At 40.7% G+C, this 24650-nt stretch overlaps 1 protein-coding gene across 5 annotated transcripts in view; it reads left to right on the top strand.

The window, feature by feature from the left end:
* DIS3L2 (DIS3 like 3'-5' exoribonuclease 2) overlaps positions 1 to 24650 on the top strand; it is a 358364-nt gene that overhangs the window by 56527 nt on the left and 277187 nt on the right. For all 5 annotated transcript variants that reach the window (XR_001919121.1, XM_018058183.1, XM_018058187.1 and 2 more), the window contains exons 4-5: positions 8529 to 8582; positions 13731 to 13832. Coding sequence is in view for 4 of the 5 variants with exons in the window: in XM_018058183.1 (XP_017913672.1) it covers positions 8529 to 8582; positions 13731 to 13832 (156 nt within the window). In the remaining variant the exon portion in view is untranslated. The remainder of the gene's footprint in view (positions 1 to 8528; positions 8583 to 13730; positions 13833 to 24650) is intronic.

Below are 24650 nucleotides of genomic sequence, written 5' to 3'. Positions count from 1 at the left end.
TAGATTAGTATACAAACATTGCCATGTGTTACTTGGCTCACTTGAAGATGTTGACTGTGTTCCATTTTCTCTCATTCTGAGTGTCTGGCTTCTCTATTTGTATTTGGGGCTGGAGATCCAGCCAATTAATAGATACTCTCATCTTCTTGTCCTTTTTTTTTTTTTTTATCACTTTTTGTATTTACCTGTGGGTCCAGTACATATGCTTAATATAGACTTTGAATGAAAAATTATTTTTAACAAATTAGTTGCTCTTTATGATTTCAGAGGTACCATTGGTGGTTTTTTTTTTTTTTTTTTTAAAGCATCCCTTGGTTTCCTTGATAAGGCCTCTCAGGAAGGTTAAAGCTTTAGCTGGACATTTGTTCATTCATTAATCCATTTATTTGCTGTTTATTGTTCAGCGCACACACTGCACTCCGTTCCTCTGCAGGTGTCTTGGCCCTCGTCTTGTTCCATGTATGAGGACCTGTTGTGCTTTTCCCAGTCTTATCTCCTGCCCTTCTCTTCCAGGTACGCTCTGCTCCATTCACTCTCATCTTCGAAACGTCCCCAATAAAAACTCTGCTCTTTGATTGCTCTGTGACTCTGTACACGCTGTTCCTGATGCTGGGAATGCTCTCTCCCACTATCTTAAGATAATCATGCTTGACCTTACCTGAATGTTACCCCCTTTGTGAAGCTTCACTTAATTCTCCGACCAGAATTGGTCACTATCACTTTTCCTGAAGCCAACCTTTTTGTTTACCCTTTATTCTAAACTTATTATCATTTCTTGGCATTTGAGTTTCCTCAAACAGATTGTTCACTTCCCTGTGGTCAGGGTCATGTCTTATTCCCACAGATTGGCCCAATGACTGGCATTTGATCGATGCTTAATACATTTATATCGAATGAATATTTATTTACTGACTGAATAAAGGATCAAGGTACTGTCTTGGAAGAAGAGTGAGTGGACCCTTAGTCGTTATGCCATGGAGGAAAAATCGTTTATAAAATCCATAGAGATAGGCTGAGGGAAATATTCTGCAATGGTACTATTTTTGCTCCCTCATATTAGTTTTTGCTTTTGAAACAACTCTTTGCTAATATTAAAACAAAAAGCTGATCAATATAACAACTCTGGTTCCCAGGAGTTTGTAAGTGATTCCTCCTGGCCTGTGACATCATGGGACTCTGCAGCCAGAGTATCCCCCCCACAGATGAGAGCAGTTGTTCTCTGCAGATGGGAAAGGAATGGGTTCCAGATATGAGGTCACCTTGTGAAATATACAACACTGTAAATAAGGGTTTCATAGGCAGAGAAACAGTCCATCTGTGCAGGCCCTGATTGGTAAGGTAAGGAGCTAGTCAAGGAAAGATATTTGAATGCTGTGGCATTCAAATCTTAATGCTACATCTTAATTAGATGTAGCATTCGTTAACTTTTGTATGCAGACTTAAGTATATTGTGACATCCTTTGTCTTTTCCCCTTCTAAAGAAAATTTTATTGAAAGACAGATATTTTTTAATAGGAGTGGAATAATTATTTTATTTTCAGTGCTTTCGGTGTTGTTTTGTCATGTGTGGCGAAGAGAAGTCCACAGTGACCAAAGAAATCTCTTTCCTGTGTTTGAACTGACTGGCGACAGCACATGGTCATGTACATGCAGTTTTGAAATTTTTTTTGGAAAATGAGCTTTCGTGTTGAAAAACATATGTCCTTTTTCTCTCCATAGGTACAGTATTGGGAAGTTACTATGGGAGGTATTGGGGAAAATGAGAGTCTGGGATAGAGTGGCCTGGAAGGAGTTCAGGTTTGGGGTGATGACCAAGGTGACATGGGTATAAAGATGGTAAAATTGGTTTGTTTCATAGTCCTAGGTGGTTCTTTGGCAAAAGATGGTTCAGGCTGAGCCCCAAGAGCTGCCTGAGGCATGAAATCAAGTTTCTCCTAGGCTAAAATGTTGGTGTAAAGTTGTTATTGGACCTTGAAGGAAATCCTTGCCCAGGAAGACAGGACAGGATGTCCTGTCTCTAGAACATTCACCATTTATTAAGAGGGAAAATCAGCTAGAGAACATTAAGATATGAGTTAAAGAGAAGAATAGTGGGTTATAGTGGACTGCCCAGTCATTTAGAAGGAACAGATGATATTCATGACATGAATACTGGTGGGGTGGGAGAACTTCAACTCTGCAGACATGAATTAATACGCTTTAACAAGTGTCTCTTGACCACCTGCTAAGTGCCAAGCATATACCAGTGAGCAAGACAGGCATTTCTCTGGGGGAGACAGGCAAAAACAACTGAAGAAATAAAGAGAAAATTACAGTCTGTGTTGTGTGCTTATAAGAAAGCAAGAATGATGAGAGAGAATAACTATGGGGTGCCACTCTACATAGCGAGATTAGGCCTCTTTGAGGAGGTGACTTGAGTTGAGATCTGAAGGGTGAGATTGCACCAGACATTTGGAGAGCTAGGAAAAGAACATTATAGGCAGTGAGATAAGTTAGTAGAAGAATGGCAAGTGGTGATTGTGAAAACTGATAAACATCTTTTACTGTTGTGATTATGTAACTCAATACCATTGTATCATGATTGGTCAACAGAAAAAATAATAGAACTCTATATCACCAAAACTGCCATTTAAGAGAAAAACCTGTAATCATTTAAAAAAATCCAGATGCATATCAGAATTATCTTGGAAGTTTTTGAAAAATACAGATGTGTAGATCTTGCTTTCTTTTCACTAGAGCTCCAGATATGTTTCTTATGAGCAGCCATGTTAAAAACAAGTGAACTATATGATGACCTTTTACTTTTATCAGTTTGTTTCATGTTTTCTATTTCATATTCAGTGCTCCTATTTCATTTAGTTTATGTTTTCCAATTTCTTTATCTCTTCATTTTTTTTTGATCTTCTTTCTCAAGACTTTATCAGGTTTAATACAAAAGCTTTTGTATAGCATATACATATAAATAATATGTATACTATATATATTTTAGAAAATCAGTTTTTGCTTAACCAAAAAAATTATGACATTTCGATTGTTTGTTTGACTTAGTATGAATAGAATGCTAGATTTCTAATTAAAACAAAAAGATATGCAACAAGCAACAAAGGTTTACTGTATAGCATAGGGAATGATAGTCAATATCTTGTAATAACCTATAAAGGAAAATAACTTCAAAAATAATATATGTGCATATGTATAACTGAATCACCTTGCTGTGCACTTGAAACATTGTAAGTCAACTATACATTGTTAAAATATATATATTAAATTAAAAAAATGAACCTATACAAGGGAACAGATTGGAAAGTGGAAACAAACCTAATCTTGAGCTGTCATTTTATACCTCACTTGAAGCCACATAACCTTGGATTTTTTAAACACATAAATCAATAAATGCCTCTATTCTATTTTTTTAAAAAGAATGGCAAGTGGAAAAAGGCCTAGTATTTTTGAGGACTTAGAAGAAGCCCTGTTGAATATACTGAGCAAGGGGGATTATGTTGGGAATGAATGGGAGAGTTAGGTATCTGCCAGTCTGTGTAGGTTCTCTAGGCTGTGTTGGAGGGTTGGATTTTCTTTAAAGAACTGATGGGCAGTCATGGAAGAGTAATAAGCAGGGGAAGGACATGGTCTATCTTATGCTTTTAAAACAGCTCTCTGGCAATTGTGAGATGAATACAGTAGAAGCTGGGAGACCACGTAAAAGGCTATCACTCTAAACCAAGCAAGAAAATATGGCGATGGCAACATGGGTGGTGGCAGTGAAGTCGGAGAGAAGTGGGTGGACGTGGAGCTAGTGCTGGCATGACCTGCTGACGAGTGAATTGTGGAGGGTGAGGCAAAGGGAGTCGTAATGGATGGCTCTGCAGTGTTTGAGCTGAGCTGCTGGGTGGATGATGATGCTATTCACCAAAATAGGGCAGACTGAGGTTTGGAACTGGTACTGGTTTGTTGGGAAAAGGAACAGATGGCACAAACGAGTGAAGAGGGGTCTGGTGGTGGCTGTGGCAAATGGAGAGGAAGTCTGCAGTAGTTAAGACCAAGGACTCTAGAACCAGACTGCTTGGGCTTGAATGTGGTGTGCAAGTGGGCACCTCTCAGTTCAGTTCAGTCACTCAGTCATGTCCCACTCTTTGCAACCCCATGAATTGCAGCACACCAGGCTTCTTTGTCCTTCACCAGCTCCCAGAGCTTGCTCAAACTCATGTCTATCAAGTCGGTGATGCCATCCAACCATCTCATCCTTTGTCATCCCCTTCTCCTCCTGCCTTCAGTCTTTTCCAGCATCAGGGTCTTTTCCAATGAGTCAGTTCTTAACATCAGGTGGCCAAAGTATTGGAGCTTCAGCATCAGTCCTTCCAATGTATATTCAGAGTTGATTTCCATTAGGATTGACTGGTTTGATCTCCTTGCAGTCCAAGGGACTCTCAAGAGTCTTCTCCAACACCACAGTTCAAAAGCATCAATTCTTCAGCACGCACCTTTCTTTATGGCCCAACTCTCACATCCATACATGACTACAGGAAAAACCATAGCCTTGACTAGATGGACCTTTGTTGGCAAAGTAATGTCTCTGCTTTTCAATATGCTGTCTAGGTTGGTCATAGGTTTTCTTTCAAGGAGTAAACACCTTTTAATTTCATGGCTGCAGTGATTTAGGAGCCCTCCCCACCTCCCCGCAAAAATAAAGTCTCTCACTGTTTCAGTTGTTTCCCCATCTATTTGCCATCAAGTGATGGGACCAGATGCTAGGATCTTAGTTTTCTGAGGCATGTCTCAGTGCCTCCATTTTCTCATTTTATAAAATGAGGGTAATGGTACCTACCTCATAGGGTTGTTTTGAAGGTTCAATTAGTTGATAGACATAAAGCCCTTAAAACTGTGTGACATGTAATAAGCCGGTATAAGTGTTATTTGCGATTGTTTTCATTGCTGTAAGAGAAGCATCTCTTATTCAACTCAGGTGGTTGCTGCCATGTGGCTGATTTTTCATGGAAATCTGGAAATACATATTTATGTGTGAAATTCCTCAGTTTTAAGCATTTTCATACATTCTGTAAGCCAAATAAAACATGTTTGTGATTGCCAAGTTAGACTCATTAGCCCAGCTATATGGTATTTTTCTACAGTAATGTTCAGCTCCTTGGGTGTAGGCATGGACACTCAGGCAGGTAGTTGGAGTCAACCAAGAGTGAGGTTTCATTAGTAGTTGACTATAAGAGGAGGAGGACCCTTGGCTCAGGGTTTGCAGGGGTGATAGATAATGACAAGCCATGGCAACTCTGCAGCTGAGGAAGGAAATAAACATAGTGAGGGGAAGAGAGTGAGCTAAGAGGCAGAGTATTAGTAAATCAGGGCTCTGACCAGAAGGTTTGAAGATGACAGCACCAAGGAGCTGGAACAGGAGCCAATGAATGAACTGCTAAGGATTCTGGGGATCTGGAGAGAGACTGGGCAAAAAATGGATACTCTTAAAGTTGCAGTGGGGAAGCCAGGGGGGAGAGTTTTTCTTTTCTGGTCCTTGAGCTGTATGGGATAGGAGAGAAAAGCAGCTCCCTCTGAGAGGACTTGAAGGGAAGTGTTCCATGGTTTCCATGGAGGCCAGGAGGCACCAGAGCCTTAAGCAAAGAGATGGAGGTTGTAGGAGCCAATTGTCCCAGGCCTAGGAGAGGGTTTAGGGGGAAATGAGGGGTGAGGGTTTGGGGCAGATTAGGCGAAGGTCATAAAAAGGTGGAAATGGAAGTCCTAGATTTACGTAGGCAGTGAGTAAGACAAGGCATCTGCTAGACATCTCTTTCAGTTTCAAGGCCATTTCTTGACATGCTTTGCTGACAGCGTCTTCGGTCAGGCTGTGGGGATGACTGAGGTCCTCTCTGGACTCTGCTAGAGATTCTTCTTTCTTAGTGTGGTCACTCACATGGCGTTATGTTCCTGAGGTGTAGTTCGTAAAGTCTGCTGCAGTCAAATTGCAAATGCTTTTCTTGAAACAGGCTTCTCTCCCTCCTTGTACAATTTTATGTATCAGGAAGTTTGGAACAGACAATCAAGAATAGAATCTTGGGACTTCCCTGGTGGTCCAGTGACTAGGACTTCGAGGTCCCAGTGCAGAGGGGCCTGGGTTTGGTCCCTGGTTGGAAACTGGATCCCATATGCCACAACTAAAGATCCTGTGTGCCACAACTAAGACCCAGCACAACCGAATAAACAAACACTTTAAACAAAGAATAGGATCTTTTAGGTCCTTATTAATATTTGTTCTTTTAAATAGAGTTGAGATATTTTATAATAACTGTTAATGGAGTATATAACCTTTAAAAATTGTAAATCACTATGTTGTACACCTGTAACTTATACAATGTAGCACATCAACTATATCTCAATAAAAAAATCACACACACACACAATCAGGCCAAGATACAGCCCTGAGCAAACCTGTTTCTTTCGCCTGAACCCAGTCATGGCATCTCTGAGTGCTCTATACTTAAAGGAACTTTCAAAGCAGAAGGTATTCTTAGCTCTATGCTTCTTCATGTACTAACCATTCACTGGGAAAAAAAAGAAACTTGGGTCAGAAAATGAATTTTAAAAAATCAACTAGTTTACTTTTATTTATTTGGAGTGTTTATTTCCCCTCACTAGACTGTAAGCTCTGAGGGGAGAGACTCTCTTTCCATTGTGTCCTCATCACCTAGCAAAGTGCCTGGGATACTAGCTGTCAGGAAATAAGGATATATTTGTTGAGTGAGTGGATAAATGTAATAAGCTTTTTCCTCCCTCCCCCACCAAGAAACAGCTGTCCTAAAAGTTAAGTTGTAATGACATTTGTAAGAAGGGACAGGCCTCTGGGGGCTTTCCCTGCCTCACTTCCCAGTCCCCTGTCTCTTACCCTGATATAGCATGGTGGTAGAAAAGTATTTGTTCTGTTAATCACTCTTTTTAAAAATACATATATTAAAATTTTTTTTCATTGATTTATTTTTGGCTGCACTGGATCTTTGCTGCTGTGTGCGGGCTTTCTTTAGTTGTAGTGCGTGGACTTCGCGTGGTTGTGGCTTCAGCACAGACTCTACAGCGCTCAGTCTTCAGTAGTTGCAGCGCAGGCTCAGTAGTTGCAGCTCTTGGGCTCTAGAGCACTGGCTCAGTACTTGCGGAGCACAGGCTTAGTTGCCCCTGGCATGTGGGATCCTCCTGAACCCGTGCTCCCTGCCTTGGCAGCAGGGACTCCTGGCCACTGGGCCACCAGAGAAGTCCCCTCTTAATCAGTCTTGCCTGCATTTCTCTTCTGACTTATCTTCAAAGTTTGCTCCTCCATCAAGGACCAAATCGGACACCATCTCTGGAGCCTTGCTTAGTATCCCCAACTGAAAGTAAGCTGTCTCCTCACTTGCAGCTTTCTTCATGTTTTACTCTATAAATAAGGACTGAACTTGGTTCTCATTCTCTCTTCTACATTGTTTGTCTGAGGATCTTGCATGTAATCAGAATTCAGTAAATAATTATTGAATTAAGGACTGAATGAGGGTTTGTAGTAGTCTATGTGGGATTTAATAGTAGTATAAACTGTTACATGGAAATTTGTAATTTAAACATGGTGTACCAGTGAAAGAAAGAATTACTTTCTGCTTTATTTTATGCCCTCACCTATTTTTTAATTGTGTATCTTTGAGTCTTTCAGTATTTTAGGGGAGAAATGTTATTTAAAACACTTTTTCAAGACTCCCTTTGAGTCTAACTCTTAGGAAAATAACTGCCTCCATCCATGTGTTCTAGTGGCCTTCCAGTGCAGCTGTAAGTGGGGAGGGTTACAGCTTCCTGCAAGGGCCTAAAATACTGAACTGCTATTGAAGACAGCCCCCACCTGCACCTCTGAGCATAAACAGAAGCAGACCCTGATTTGGTGCTGGAATAACATGAAGTTGAAGGCAGACTGGGTGGCCTGGCTGTTGGAGCCAGGATTCCCATTTACATTAAGAGCTGGTTCTGGACCAATTTGAATTATTGACTCATTCAGCTCTGCAGAGGGGCCCAGAGTAAAAAATATACATCGAGTATCTTGAGACTCACTCTTCAACTTGGAAGTCAACCTGTGTCATTTTGAAAATTGTCACAGAAACAAGCAGTTGTGGGAAGGTCCTGTAGAATTAAAAAAAGGGCGTTGTATAATGATGCCTAATCCCCAGGTAACCTTGTGCTTTACACTTGAAGACTAGCGTATAGGGGCACAGAAAACCCCAATAGCTGCCACTTTCCCATTTCACACCAAGCTCTGTTGCTTCTCACCTCTACCCGTTCACTGCAAGGTGCCAGTATGAGCTTTCAGTGTTTGATGGAACTCTGTAGTATAGACATCAATATAAATAATTTTATGCATTTAATGAATAGTTCTCATACATCTAACTTGTTTCCTAGATCGAACTGTTTAATTAATTTTAACTTTTTTATTGAATAATAACATATGTATGGAAAAATCTTAAGCATATAACTAGTTAAATTTTCACAGATTTTATTTTATTTTTTTTATTTTAAAGGGTGTTTTGAGAATTAATCCAAAGAAGTTTCATGAAGCCTTCATTCCTTCCCCGGTAAGTTCAATAACTTTATAATAAACCTAATGTCATGTTTAATTTTTTAGATGTGCTATGAAACTGAAATCATATATTCTAACTAAAAAAACAGAGTAGTGAAACAGAACTGAAGATGGGCAAGGATTTGTTTCAAATTTAAATAAACAAATTTTCCTTGGGTTGACAGCCCCTTCTGCCAGTCTTAAAAATCACACTTCAAATGAAAAGGATGGCATTTGTTACTGGCTGCAAGGCTCAGCTGAACCCTCACAGACAGCCACCACTTCTTAAAGGATTTATGGATGTTTCCACTGGTTTAAGTTTAATCTTTCTTAAACAAATATGCTATCTACTTTCAATCTGCTGCATGAGCTAATCTTCAGATATGTCCAAAAATAATGTGTAATGCTTTTTTTTTTTTTTTGGTTAGAGTTTCTCACTTCACCTTTCCACAGGTGATAGGACTTGGTACAAGGCTCTTTACTGCTGAGTCTTTATATGCTTTCTTAGTTCATGACTCATTTGAACACACTCTCTCTGATTAAGGGAAGTTCACTCTGACATCTAATTAGCAGCAGGTCTCTGGATAAGGCTTGATTGTGCAAAGCTGGAAGAGCAGTATTCTTAAATTCTTGGCCTGTCTTTTTCAGGATGCCATAAACAGTGTGCCCGTAGAAGTAGACTTTTCACAGTGGAAGAGATTATAGGAGGAAACTTTGGCTTCTACTTGAAGAAATGGAATACATATATTTCGGTTACTGCATTTCATTATGAGAAACGATACGTTTAACGAGCATACAAGTTCAGTGGTGTACTCCATAGGTGGTATTGTTGTTGTTGTTTTCAGTAACCGAAGACCTATTCCAAAGCTCAGTTTAGGCCTTTTTTCCCTTGCCCGTGTCCAGAAGCTAAGGATTCATGTTTGTATCTGAAGTTTAGGTCTTACCACTGGGTTAGATAAGCAGTATCCCATGTCACCTTATGCTCTCGTAGTCATCTTCTGTTCCCGTGACAGAACATGGTATGTATGTACTGACTGTGGTACTTAGATGAGAGAATTGAGTGTCAGCTTTGAGTTAGTAGCTTAGCTGTGGGAGCTGTTCCATCATGCAGTGGAAGCAGAGTTACATGGGTGTTAGATTTCAGAGTTTGCTCGTAAGGTAAATTCACAGTCAAGAATGATAAAAATTACCCATGAAAACTTCTTAGGAATATGCAGTGTTGGAGATGGATTAACCGTCTTTCAGAAATCTAGCATAACCAGCATTTTCTCTATATTTGAAAGAAGGATTGTTTCTTTATTGGCACACCAGTTGGAGGAGCTCAGTTGTATGAGGGGCCCCAGTGTGTGAAAAATATGGATTTTTTAAGCATGAGAATCATACCTGTGCAGTAAGGAGTTGGCCCTGAGACGTACCTGGTTTCAAATCACCCATCTCCCTGCATACTGACATTTGCTCTCATTGATTTGAATGATAAGTGAAACTACATACAGTATTTTGAAAACTTCACTGCCTGCTTTCTCTCTCTCCTGAGTACACAGTATTGAATTTCTGTAAGTTAGTCCCCTGTGAGGCCGGTTCCTGATGAATGTATGGCCTAGGACCAAAGTACAAGTGGAGGCATGAATACCTTATATTAAATACTTAAAAGTTATACACCAGACAAACAAACTGTTAAGTGAAATATGTTCCTTGTCAAATATACCTCCGTGTTCTTGAACTTGGTTTCAAACGTAGAGTTCTCAGACTACTTGGAGCTCCATGCTGAAAGGTGGCTGCACAGAGAGGGTCCACCTTCTGGCCTGCCTCTCTTCCATTCCCAGTCCTGGCTCCGTATCCCCTCTTTGCTGCCTTCCTGCCTCCTCCCCCCATTCAGTGAGAGCCCTTGCCCTCTAGGTGAGCATCTCATCCCACATACCCCTTAGAGATGCCCACCTGTTAGCCGCCTGTGGTGTGTGTTTGGGAAGACAGGCCTGGGGAAGATGCTCATATATGCCCTGGAAGTGGGCTTGGGTCTGATTAAAATTCATCTGGCCTTGAGAACTCCTTACCTGATGAGGAGGGATACAGTCAGAAGAGGGCCAGGGCAGGGGTTCTCTGAAGTGTGGGCCTACTTAGGGTCCCTTAAGTTAAATTCATGTGATTTAAATTTGCAAGTGATGTGCTGCCACTGTTTAATCTGGTTTGTTAAAGTTAAGAAGCAAAAGTCATTGATGTTTCAAGAGCTCAAGTTGTTCTACTTGAAATTGTGTTCCTGGCATGTCCTACTTAGAATTTTTTACAAAGTTGTGATATTAAGATTGGCTTATTTCTATACCTCTTTTATTCTTTTATCTGACTATTGATGGAGTAATAAAATTGTCTCAGAGGGAGGGAAAAAGTGCTGAATGACTCACCTCTAAGTAATCAAGAACCTAGCATAGGGAGCTTAGCTTGGTGCTCTGTGATGACCTGGGGTGGGGGGTGGGGGTTGGGAAAGAGTGGCCCACGAGGGAGGGGATATATGTATACCTATGGCTGGAGAAGGCAATGGCACCCCACTCCAGTACTGGAAAATCCCATGGACAGAGGAGCCTGGTGGGCTGCAGTCCGTGGGGTCGCTGAGAGTTGGACACGACTGAGCGACTTCACTTTCACTTTTCACTTTCATGCATTGATTGGAGAAGGAAATGGCAACCCACTCCAGTGTTCTTGCCTGGAGAATCCCAGGGATGGCGGAGCCTGGTGGGCTGCTGTCTATGGGGTCGCACAGAGTCAGGCACGACTGAAGCGACTTAGCAGCAGTTAGCAGCACGGGTGATTCACTTTGTTGTACAGCAGAAACTAACACAACATTGTAAAGCAGTTATACTTAAAAAAAAAAAAATAGCCCAGTTGTAACTGATTGTAGATAGTGTGGTGTTGGACACTGGAACAATCCTGCATTCCAGTTTTGCTGGTTTTCTGGTCAGTTTCAGGTTTTAGAAGCATTATAGAAAGCAGTTGAAGGAAGAGATAATAGAGGCAATGAATTACATGCCTCTGTAAATCCCATCACTGGTCTAGATTTCTGAGTGTATGTAGCTCATGTCCATGTCAACTGTGAACTTGTATGAACTGGAAACATGCTCACAGGTAGGCTGGAAGGTGGGCTGTGAGATCAGGGCCTGAATATTACCTGCCCCCTGCTTTACCAGGGAGAATAGAGATAGGAATTGATAGGAGATGTGGCTTCTGCTCTGACAGTAAGAAACAGAAAGTTTGCTTAATTATAAAATAAAGGGGTAGACTAAATATTGTCTAATGTTCCTCATAACTTTAAAATTCTGAAACGTTTTGAGAAACAAAGTTAGACTAGATTTGATGAAATTTACTCTTGTTGACTCTGAAAACAGCTGAGAACTTACACAGTGTCATTTTCTGTGTTAAAATTGCTACCTATGTCAACAGGAACAGTGAATTGATCGTCAGGTATAAAAAAAGTACTTTGTTTTGGGAGAATATGTTTTAGGTTTCTTATAATTTCTACTGATGGAAAGTCGATACTCATTTTCTTATGACAAACTCAAGAAACATACAGAAGTCACGTCTATGTGTGCCTGCTGGTGTCCTGTTGTTCTCAGTGAAAGTAAGATACAGAATTAGAATAAAATCATGCATCTTTTTCCAAAAGACTAAGATAAACCGATGTTATTGAGATGCTTTTTTATCTTCTTTACGGATAAGATAAAGAGAAGAAATAGACCAGATGTCAAAACCTGGTTTTTTATTAAAAAAAGCAAAGTTTCAGCTCAGAACTATATTGCAAAAAGTTCTATACAGCTTTTTTGTGCATCTTACCACCAAGAGGCACTCTTTGTGTATCTGTAGAATTTATGTTTGGCCCAAAGGAAGCTGTTCTATCGATGGAGGATGTTCTGACCATTATGGCATACTTGGGTTGCTTCCCAACTCCAGCCTCCTAAATACTTAGTTAGAATACCCCCAGATCCCTTTGTATTTCCAACAGATTGATCATTAACCACTTCCTCCCCGCCCGTTCTTTCTGATGGGTAGAGCAAGTCTTATGGCATTCAAATAAAGGACTGAACTCTTTGGCTTTAAAAGGTAGTTAGAAGAGGTTGACTCGAACTTTAAATTTTGAGCTGCTTGTGAGTATCTTTAAAATAAGAGATTCTGTAATAGATGCAAACTTCTGAATGAATCAAGTGTGAGCTGAGTTGTGATGCAATCTACTCATAGCTCTGGATTGTTTGAGATTCAGCTCAGCTCTTCAAATTGCCGTAGATAAAATAGGTAAGCAACAAGGATTTACTATATAGCACAGGGAATTATTAGAGAAGGAAATGGCAACCCACTCCAGTATTCTTGCCTAGAGAATTCCATGGACAGAGGAGCCTGGCAGGCTACAGTCCATGGGGTCGCAAAGAGTCAGACACAGCTGAGTGACTAACATTACGCTACATTACAGGGAATTATTATATAACCAATATCTTATAATAACCTCTAATGGAATATAATCTGAAAAAATTAATCACTATGCTGGATACCTGAAGCTAACACTACAACTCTACTTCAGTTAAAAAACAAACAAACCATGATTTGCTTTCTCTGCTGCCTTCCTGGGGGGTGGGGGTGGGGGGTGGGCAGGGAATATGCCAGCTTCCTTGTAGAGAGCCCAAATCCTGGAGCTGGTTGTTTCCCCTGCCCGTGGTTGGTTTACTTAGGGTATTATATGTTGATTTTCTTCTATCTTCTTTCAAACTGTCTGCTTTTTACCTTTCCTTTTGCTTAAAAAAATTAAGTATAGAAGGGGTACCATCTGCTTTATTTTATTCAAAACAGAAAAGGATAACTTACTCCTTTCGCATTTTGGTTATGAAAGCATGCAATCCTAGTTTTTTGCTTTATATATTTTTGTTTTTGACCTGCCTATAGTAGATCTGCTCTTATTTGGTGATTCTTTTTTAGAATCATGTTAACCTGCTCTTATGTGTTTATCACCAATTCTATTAGTTCTAAAGAGACTGAACTTCCTCTAGGTCTGTTTGTGGCTAAATAGCAATACCAGTGTTCCTGTTAAGTCAATGGGCAGATTGTAGAGTCTACAGTTTGTAAGCCAAGGGAGTTATTTTTGATTCCAAGCCTTGGTAAGCTGACTCTTATATTCCTTTCTCCAACCTAGGATGGTGATCGAGACATTTTTATCGATGGCGTTGTTGCTCGTAATAGAGCCTTGAATGGGGATCTGGTGGTCGTGAAGCTGCTTCCAGAGGAGCAGTGGAAGGTGAGTTAAGTTTTCCTCTTAACACTAGAGACTTCTCAGGGCCTTTTGCATTCCATAGTGCATCAGCGAGACAGCATAAACTGATGCAGTCCCAGACCCCTCAGGCCCTCGTTGCCTCAGAAGCAGGCCACAGAACTCTTGGGACGTAGATTCATTGGATGGGCATACACCTAATGATTTGAGTTCTCCTTGTTCCCTCCCCTGTGATCTGTCTTCCCTCTCACATGCTTTGCCTTGATTTCTGGTAATTTTTCAGGTAGAAGAAAAGCTTGCAGGGGACATTCAAACCCGATAACGTGTTATCCAACATGTAATGCTGGGAGGACTGGAAAGACAAAGCCACAGGGATGGTGACAGTCTTCACACGTCCTTGCTGCCTTTCCTGTAAACCCAGGCAGTGCATGTCTAGTTCTGTGATGTCCAGTTTGGTGGTTGGGCTTCCCTTGGCAGGCAAAAATAGACTGTGTATTTTTATAAAACAGAGATTTGATAGCAGATGAAAATGTTTTTAATATGAGAATATTCTGGGTTTTAGTTTCTGTCTATGTCTGTCAATTGAAAAGGAAGATTTGCTTTTGTTTTGACTGTTGTTTTAAATAAGGATCAGGCACCAGAATAATTCATAGCAGTTTCTTTTTAATTGTATAAAGCTGGTAACATATATCTAAATATTAATTTTTCTTCCTAGTATGTTTTATATCACATCTTTTATTTTATTTGGCTCAGTTTATTGCCACTTGAGATTTTGGTGTCGTCTTCAGTGAGAGGTATTAAAGCAGAGTGATTAATAGAGTGGGCTTTTAGGCGAGGCTACTTGGGTTTGCAGCTCATCTTTGCCACTTGCCTGTATAACCTTGGGTGAGTTATATAACCTCTCTGTGCTTCAAATGCCTCATCTATAGATTGGGAATAATCATAGTACCTACTTCATACCTACTTCCTAGGTTTGTCATAGGATTAAATGTGAATATATGTAAACATCTTAGAATAATTCTTGACCCATGGTAGCAGCTCAAGTTTTTATTCTTAATTTTTCCAGAAATGTGGGAAGTACTACCTTTTCTCAGAGCTTTGTTGAGGCATAAATTAAATTCTTTTTTGTTGTCTGATAGGGCTATAGTAATTGAGTAAGACCTATGTGTCGGGGATTTGTAGGGTGCATGGACATTAGTAATGATCAAGATGGACATAGTTGTTGCTCTTATAGAGTTTTTAGTCTGGTGGGGATGGCAGCTAGAAAGAGACAGATACTACTCACACTTACATGAATTTAAGGTTACTTGATTGACTGAAGTTAAGTGCAGAGGGTGAATTATGCTAGTCCAGATCTACCCCTCCACCCTGCCCCAGCTCTCATCCCTCTGCTGTGATGTGCTTAGTCGCTCAGTTGTGTCTGACGCTTTGCGACCCCCTGGACTGTAGCCCGCCAGGCTCCTCTGTCCATGGGGGTTCTGCAGACGAGGCTACTAGAGTGGGTTGCTGTGCCCTCCTCCAGGGGAACTCCCATCCCTAGTTGCTGCCAGTTGTGCAGTCTCCTTCCTTGATCCCTTGAAAGCGCCAGCTAAGGGTTGGCTCCAGGTCCTAGGAATATAGATTGATTTAGGTCATTTCCTTTTTTCTTGAAAGCATCATCTAGCAGTGTTGACCAGGTTTGAGATGACAGGAAGAGTACATTACAGTCTGGTCCAACCAGAGGAAGTATTTCTAGAGGTCATTAGAGAGCTCTGTAGGCAGCTTTGTAGCAAACAGGCAGCTGTATAGTAAAGGTAAACCAGAGAAGGAACAAGAAAGATGAAGTCTCCCAACTGCTCCATTCCTGGATGTTTACCTTAGAGGAATAAAGGTATTTGTTCATATAAAGATTTATATATGAAGGTTCATAGCAGCTTTTTTAGTGATAGCCCCAGACAGATTGGAAACCACCCAAATATCCATAAGCACGTCAGCCAATTTTGTTATATCCATTCAATGGAATACAACTTAGCTGGTAAAAAAAAAAAAAAATATGGTATTGATTGATATATGTAATACTTAACATGGGTGAATCTCAAAATAGTTGTGATGGGTGAAAGAAGCTAGACAGTACCTGCTTTATGATTCCTTTATATGACTAGAAAATGCAGACTGATTTATAGTGACAAAAGGCAAATCATTGGTTGCCTGAAGTGGGAGCAGGAGGGATGGATTACCTTGGGGCCCCAAAGAGACTTTTGGGGGCTCTAGGCATGTTCATTTTCGTGATGGGATAGTTTCATAATTGTGTATGTTAAGACCAATCAATTTGTGTACTTTCAATATGTGTAGTTTATTGAATGACCTGTAAAAAATCCTGAAAATGAAGAAACTAATGAATGAAATAAGATATTTGGACAAATGAGTCTGGAGCTTCAAGACCAGCTTGAAGCTTGAGATGTCAATTTGGGAATCATCAGCCATATAGTGAATGAGGTCACCTAGAGAGTGTAGCCAGAGAAGGCAGCTGAATACTGCGTTTTGGGGAAAGCCAACATTTAGAGCTCAGCAGGAGGATCTTTAGAGGTCCTGGAGAGAGGACTCTGTTCCTGATAAAGTGGAGTGTGAACCATGATGGTTAAATTCCACCTCTGCCTGGTTTAGAGAAAAGGCTGCTGCATTCTGAGGGTACAAGGGGCAGAGGTCTAAGTGAAATGGTATCAACACACTCAGGTGCTCATAGTCCATATAACCTGCTTGAATCTGGGGAGGCATTTTTTAATCTACCTTGCTTGATGACTTTTTCAGCCCTCTTGCTGGCAAGAGGAAGCTTCATGGAAGAAGTCAATATACCTTTAGCCCTTAAGCATGGAGGAGGAAGATGTTTAGTGAAATCTGTTCTCAGGATTAAGCATAGGAAGCCAAGTCCGAAGAGGGGCAGAGTCAGGATCTTTTGAAGTCCTTTTAGCAGTCATTTGTGATGTTCCTTCTTCTGTATTTCCACAGTATAAAAATTGCTTTTCAGTTCGCAGTTGCTGTTGTTTAGTTGCTAAATACGTCAACTCTTTTGGGACTCCACGGATTGTAGCCCACCAGGCTCCTCTGTCCATGGGATTCTTCAGGCAAAAATACTGGAGTGGGTTGTCATTTCTTTCTCCAGGGGAATCTTCCTGACCCAGGGATCGAACCTGCATCTCCTGCCTTGCAGGCAGACTCTTTACCACTGAGCCACCAGGGAAGCATGCACTTCTTCAAATGCTAGTGCTCCTTGTTTATCCTTTATGTTGTCCACTTTTAATCTCTTTAATAGCAGTCTTGTAGTGAGAAATATTGCAGAGACTAGAGTGGACCGTGGCATCTTTCAAGTCAAAAGGCTTGAGTCCCTAAATCTTTAGGGACTTTAGGCTGAGTCCCTAAATCTTGGGTGCTAGGTATTGGCTGAGACCCCAGAAATTGTGCTAGAGCTTAATTGTAGAAAAGCCTCTGATGATTTTCTTACCAATGCCTAAGACTTGTGAATCAGCACAAAAAGAGGAACTTTGGAGCTCTCTTGGCCCTGGAGGCTGCCTTCAGAGTTACTGGAAGGTAGGCCAGGCAGCTCATCAAGAATTACAGCAGTCACTGCCCCGTGTGGGAATGCTTTCTAGGCAGATGGGTAGAGGGGAGTCTGGAGAGGAGTGGTATTCATGAAGGAGGTTTTCAGAGCAAAGCTAAGAGTAGCTGTTTGAGAAAGATGAATGCAAGACTATCTCATTAGAATTGAGGCCAATCCTATAGGCCAGTACTTGTCTCTAAGCTGCAAATCATTCAGCCCAGGGATTTTGTTCAAGTGCAGATTCTAATTCAGTAGATCTGAAGTGGTGCCCCAAATTGTGCAAGGCTCCAGCCAACATTGGTGCTACTGGTTCTGGAACCACACTGAGTAACATGGCTATGCTATGTGGCTCAAGAGGGAAAAAGAAAGAAGAAGTTAGGGAGCTGGGGCCGAACTCTCTGGACCTGGGATCTGAGACTTGATTGGCAGAAAGATAGCTGAGGGAAGAAATGTGAACCTTAACACCTTGTGGCTGGGCCATGACCTCCCCCTGGCACGCTGGATCCTTTATTAATGATATCCTTTTGAGCAGAGATTGGCATGGATACAGATAAAGGTCTAGACTGGCAAGGGGGCCCCTACCCTTGGAGTTGCTGCTTGAAGTAGAGTCGGGGCAATGACAGGGGGTCTGTCAGCCTGGGTATGTGTGTAGGCCCTCTTGGGCTTTCAGAAGATTTGAAGTGTAGAGGATGGCTCAGGGTTCCTTACTTGTTCCATTTCTTTGGAGTTCCTGAGGGTCTTCACAGCTGCTGCTTGACAACTGCTTTTTGTATTAAAGTCAGCCCTGTCTGCCTACCAGTGTAGGAGACGCAGGAGACGCAGGTTTGACTCCTGGGTTAGGAAGATCCCCTGGAGTAAGAAATGGCAATCTGCTCCAGTATTCTTGCTTGGAAAATTCCAGGGACAGAAGCCTGGCTCCAGTCCTTGGGGTTGCAAAAGGGTCAGACACAGCTGAATGACTGAGCACACACACTAAGCGCAAGTATTTTACGACTTCCCCTCCTGAAGAGGGGAGCTCTGTTGGCCGTAGCCCACCTGCGACAGTTGTTGGTGACAGGGTCAAATGAGAGAGAAGAGAATATTCAGACTGTCATCAAGAACCCCTGACATCTAGAATATAAACATCTCACAGCATACTGGCCAATTGTATTACAGGTTTGTTAGTACAAAAGCATATTGTTATCAAAGGAATCTGTAGTCAATGGTGTGAGCAAATGCGAATTAATTGGATTATTCATCTTTGCTTCTTTATGCTTGTGTGCAAACCCCTCTTGGGTATGTAAACAACAGTTCTTTTCGCTGTAGTAGTAAATAGTCAATTTATTTCACAGCATGTTTTTTGGCAAAATAGATAGCTGTGAAAGTATCAAGCTGTGGAGCAGTAATAAGAAATAATTTGCTCTTATATAACAATTTTAATTTCAGAATTCCTGTATGCTTTTGGTATGTATCTGTATTTTTTATTACAGAAATCTGATGAAGGATAGTTGAGGCAAATGATAGTTTCTTCACTTTGTCAGCTGGGAAGTTTGGTGACTTGTTTGAGAACTTGGAGTTTTGGGAACCAAAGGAAACTCCGACATCTCTCTTGACATAGCTTATTGCTTGTTGCTTTCCTTATGCTTGCTTTCTTTTTTTTAAAGTGCAGGTGTGTGTGTGGATTTTTATAGGCTGAGGGTCTGTAGCTTTCCTCAGGTTTTTAAGGTAGATGGTCATATCCCCAAATGGGTAGAACCATTGATCTTGATGATTCTGCCTGGAACAGTGGAGGGTACCTGAAGGCTTCTCACCCTCCACTCATCCTGCCCTGTGCTAGATGCTGGAGGTACATGCTCGAACAGGTCACATGCCTTGCTCTTAAGATGCTCATAGGCTGGTTGGAAAAGGGATGGGAACACCTGTAGTATAGTTTGTACGATGGAGAAATACATGTTGTTGTGGGAGCACTAAGCTCTTGAGATAAATGGGGACGATTTCATAGAGGTTTCATTTGAACTATGGTGTGAAAGATGGGAATGGAGAAGGAGAGAGGTTTGGCTTTTTTCTCTGGGGGAGGGGCCGTGGAATGAGAATGACCTGGGCTGAGAATTAATTTGGCAGCAGAGGGCTGTGAAAATTTCCACTTCCAGGGAGGAACACATGAAGTAAGGCTCTGTCTTCCTGCCATGCAGTTGGCTAAGTGCTGCAGCCCCTCAACCAGCGCTCTTAGACACTGGGAAGAGGAGGGAATTCCTAACTGTTATCAAGATTTCCCCCCTCCAGGAAGACTAATGTCCTTAACCCCTCATTTACTGAAGCTCCCAGAATCTTGCTCTTTGCTCTGTAAACTCTTCTGATTGCCATTTATTTGATCTTTGCCTCTTCCATTTCCTTTCCTTTCCCCATCAAGTTCATCTTCCATAATCATAAACAACCTTGCCCTTTTTAAACTCTAATAAAATTAATCCTCTTATTTTACTTCTCTTAATAATCTAATACAGTGCATTGCAAATAAGTTTATATAAACTCTGTGGCTGCTGCTGCTTGCTAGCGTTTTAGTATTGACTGTATACCAGAAATGTGTTTAGTGCCTCACACCATTCTTGAGTCTGCCCGTTTGTCTATCTCAGTTTCGTAAATGGGAAACCTGAGGTTTAGCTTAAACATCTTACTAATTTAGGTAATGTATAACCAGGGAGTGATGGAGTTGGAATTGAGTCACATCTCTTCAATTCATGATTCCATTGTTTTTTGTTATTCCGTAGATACAAAGGAGAGAGTTATTTGATCTGTAGATATGACGGTGTCATAAAAATCAACATAAATCCAGAAAACAATAATATATACTTTAGCATAAGGCAATATCCTGAGTTACCATCATGGGTAAAGAATTGACTTTATCATTTGAGATGCCCAAAGGCCTAGTATTATTCTTATACGATAAAGAATTTAGAAACAGTTAATTAGAATTTGAGTGAGTTGAGTGTTTGTATCCTGAAACTAGAGAGATATGATAGTTGCCCAGGACATTATGGAGGCAGGTGTTAGGAATGTATCTTACCAGACATCTGCCCTACATAGTAGATAAGAAACTGAGCATGCTCACCCAGTTATAAAGTCAAACCAAGAGATACAACCCGTTGGACAAGAATAGAATCAAAGAGGTTACAGACACCGATGCCATTCTGGCTGTTGGCACCAAGTCTCAAATTCATGGGGCATGTGACACGGGTATTCCGAAGACAAGTAGGCATTTGTCATGTAGGGAGTATGTCCTTCTGGGACTTTGGGACAGGGTTCTAATTCTAAAGATGCGGGGCCATCTTATTACGAGAAGACTGGTAGATGCAGCCACTAGGCTGGGAGTCAAGGATAGTGTATAATCCCTAAGCTAGGACAATTGGTTAGAGCAATACTGGGGATGAGAACCAATGCAGAAGACCAACCTTGAAAACCAGAATTCTGGGTCTTTTTTGACTGTACCAAAGGAGATTTGGGAGCCCAGACCTCAACTGTGGTATCTTGGATCTGGGAGTTGGGTTCAAGCTAAGTCCTCTATATAGGAGGAGCCAGGGTTGTTTAAATATTAACTTCTTTGCTTGATTGGGAACTAGGGTGAGCAGATTAGTTGATGCAGCCATAGTGAGTGGCCCAGAGAAAATCAGAGTAAAGGAGGCTGATAAGAGCATATTACAATTAAATCAGATGAAACTGAAACAGAAGTTGACTGGCTAATGAGTCAGGGGTGGATTTCAAGTGAAATTTCTTCTTATTGGAACTTAGCCTCTTTATTCTTTTGTCTGAATATTTAAAATATAGTAAGATAGACTGGAATAGATTTGGTATATTGATGCCCCCTGGAAAACTATAATGTTACTCATTTATCACCTAGGTATTTGTTAAATACCTGTATTGTACTGAGAAGGTAGAGTGAGAATAAATCAACCAAGCACTTTGTTCAGTTCAGTTCAGTCGCTCAGTCATGTCCAACTCTTTGCAACCCCGTGAATTGCAGCACGCCAGGCCTCCCTGTCCATCACCAACTCCCGGAGTTCACTCAGACTCACGTCCATCGAGTCCGTGATGCCATCCAGCCATCTCATCCTTGGTCGTCCCCTTCTCGTCCTGCCCCCAATCCCTCCCAGCATCAGAGTCTTTTCCAATGAGTCAACGCTTCACATGAGGTGGCCAAAGGACTGGAGCTTCAGCTTTAGCATCATTCCTTCCAAAGAAATCCCAGGGCTGATCTCCTTCAGAATGGACTGGTTGGATCTCCTTGCAGTCCAAGGGACTCTCCAGAGTCTTCTCCAACACTACAGTTCAAAATCATCAATTCTTTGGCGCTCAGCCTTCTTCACAGTCCAACTCTCACATCCATACGTGACTACTGGAAAAACCATAGCCTTGACTAGACGGACCTTAGTCAGCAAAGTAACGTCTCTGCTTTTGAATATGCTATCTAGGTTGCTCATGACTTTTCTTCCAAGGAGTAAGCGCACTTTGTTAGCCAAGTCTAAATTTCTCTTGGGACAGGATTATTTCATTTAGTTTACAACAGAGCAAAGTTAATACATGAATTAAGAAGGATGGAAAAACAGGGACAATTATTTGATGTTTTCTAACATGTCTTTTGTACAGTTGAAATAAGAAAGAAAACTTAGTTTTATTCAGAATGCTCATACTTCAACAACGAAATAATAGAAGTATAGATGGGTATTTTGGGAAAGATTGGCACAGAAAGAACTTGAGCTTGAAAGGATAAAGGAAGTGCTGATAGGAATAACTACTCTTGTTCTACATTAAACAAACAAACAAAAAATCAAAGTGCACATTTAATCCCTAATTTTCAATGGCTGTTCCAAATCTTCTTATGGTCACATGAAATTGGTCTAGTACAGTAAATTGTTTCCTTTGACAACTAACTTTTCCTTCAAGTGATTGTTTTAAAGTTTTGTCTTCCAAGTTCTTCTTTAAATATGCACCTATCATACTAGATTATATTTAATCCAATCTCTTATATAACCACTATCATTTTGGATTGTTCTCAATTCCAGTGGAATTAGGATTTCTTAGAACTGTTTGGTTTCTTGGCTGGTGTGGCAGGCCCAAAAAAGACTTGGAAGGTACTTCATCTTGAAGGGCAAGGTCTCCGGAGCCTCCACCCATAACAGTATGGTAGGTAAGGTATATCTACTACCATGATCAGATTTTCCCCAAATTGTTATATACACAAACCTATTTTTAACGATCTTCTTTTCTTCTTCTTTATTGCCAGCTTTCGGATCAAATACTTCAGGTTCTTGCCTGCTTTAAACATGCCTTCACATCTCTATAATTCAAATTGAAATGTCTAAAATAAGAAATGTATCATTGAAGGATAGAATTGCTTATTTGTGCTGGGAAACTCCCAATTAATATTTTAGGATTATTTGCTAGAAAACTAATTCACTCCTCCTTAGATCCATAGAGATGGTTTGGTGAATTCACATTCATTGTAAGGAATGAGTTAACATAGATGAAGTACTTAAAGCAATATCGGCACATTATAAATGCACAAGAAATGTCAGATATTATTATTCTTCTTTGAAACGAGGACTGAGGGTTATAGTTTGGCCAAGATCATGTAATGACTCAAGTTTACTATTCCTAGCTCTTGAATTTACCAGTGATAACATTTACTTATAGCAGACGTAAAATGCTCCTACAAAGTGTTGACATAAAATGTTAGTATTTCAGTATACATTCCTTTGAGGAAATTGCTGGATAATTGGATGGTAGGCAAGATTATGCAATGACGTGGTTTATTTCTTACTCATGCCCTTTGCCCATCACTGTCATCTAGGGTTGTGTTTTGCCTGATCATCACTCCAGAGTCCAGGCTGAATGAAACAACTGCCGTCAGGAGGAGTCCTCTAAAGTGGCAGAAGGAAACAGAGCCTCGGAGGGGCCATATTTAAAATGCCTTTGTCCTGAAGCAGCTTGTCAGTTCTGTTCACATCTCATTGGCCAGAATGAGTCACCTGACCCTGCTCAACCACAGGAGGGCCAAAAAGTACAGTTCTCCAAAATGTTTGCAGTTTGGGGTAGCAGGATATATCTGGTGAACTGCACTGATAACTGTCATGCTGGATTAATTAGATTCATTATATGTGGCATTCCTGGCTAACCATCTGAAAAACGTATGCCACTGGTCATTAGGGAAATCAGGCAGAAACTTCTACATCACTTACTATAAATTCATCCCCACTAATGGAAAAAGAATTCAGAAATACCTGAAAATGATCTAGATGGGCTTTAAGATCACCCTTAATTATGTAATTCTTGCCTTAAAGTACAATGTGTAGTACAAAGTAAATTTATTAATCTTTGAATTAAGCTAATGATATAATTTTTATAATGAAAGGCAAGGAAATTTTAAGGCATTTATTTGGTAATATTTATAAACCATAAAGGGCTTCCTGGTGGCTCGGACGGTAAAGAATCTGCCCACAGTATGGGAGACCCTGGTTCAATCCCTGGGTTGGGAAGATCTCCAGGAGAAGGGAATGGCATCCCACTCCAGAATTCTTGCCTGGAGAATTCCGTGGACAGAGGAGCCTGGTGGACTACAGTTCATGGGATCGCAAAGAGTTGGACACGACTGAGTGACTGACACACATACACACACACACACAAAGAATTTATTGTTATTATTAGTATTTTGATATTATTGCTTGCTACTGCTACTGTTAAAAATTTACATTTTTCATTTAAATTTTGTTAAAATTTTCATTTTTAAACAATTTTTCAATAGGCATATATTACCCTACCTTTTATAGAAACTAGTCATGATTTAGGACATAGACATAATTGTTTTATGAATTTAGGCAACTAGGGAGAGGAATGTGGTAGATTTGGAAACACCTACTATTTTAGTATTTTAGAGCTTAAAATGCAAGATAGAGATATAAAGTGGCAGGAAATGAGGCTGGGCTGGTAAATGGCAGGTCAGGAGAGCCACATCATGAAATGTCTACATACTGTGTAAAAGAGTTCTGCTGTTACCCTGTAGGTATTGGGGAGCCATTCAAGGATTTTGAGGAGAAGTGATGTAGTCAGATTTGAATAGTAGAATATCATTTTGGTGGTAGGGTGGAGGATTTAAAGGAAAGGAGTAAAATTGGTGGGAGATTGATAACAAAGCTATTAATATTTAAGAGTCTCAGTGAGAGATGGTAAGAGTCAGTGGCCATGAGGGTTGTAAGGAGATGAATTTAAGCCTGTTTAGTAAGATAGAACATGGCAGTTGGATG

This window comes from Capra hircus, chromosome 2 (genome assembly GCF_001704415.2).
Source record: "Capra hircus breed San Clemente chromosome 2, ASM170441v1, whole genome shotgun sequence".
NCBI classification, from domain to species: Eukaryota; Metazoa; Chordata; class Mammalia; order Artiodactyla; family Bovidae; genus Capra; species Capra hircus.
This window is presented reverse-complemented; position numbering and strand designations above follow the sequence as displayed.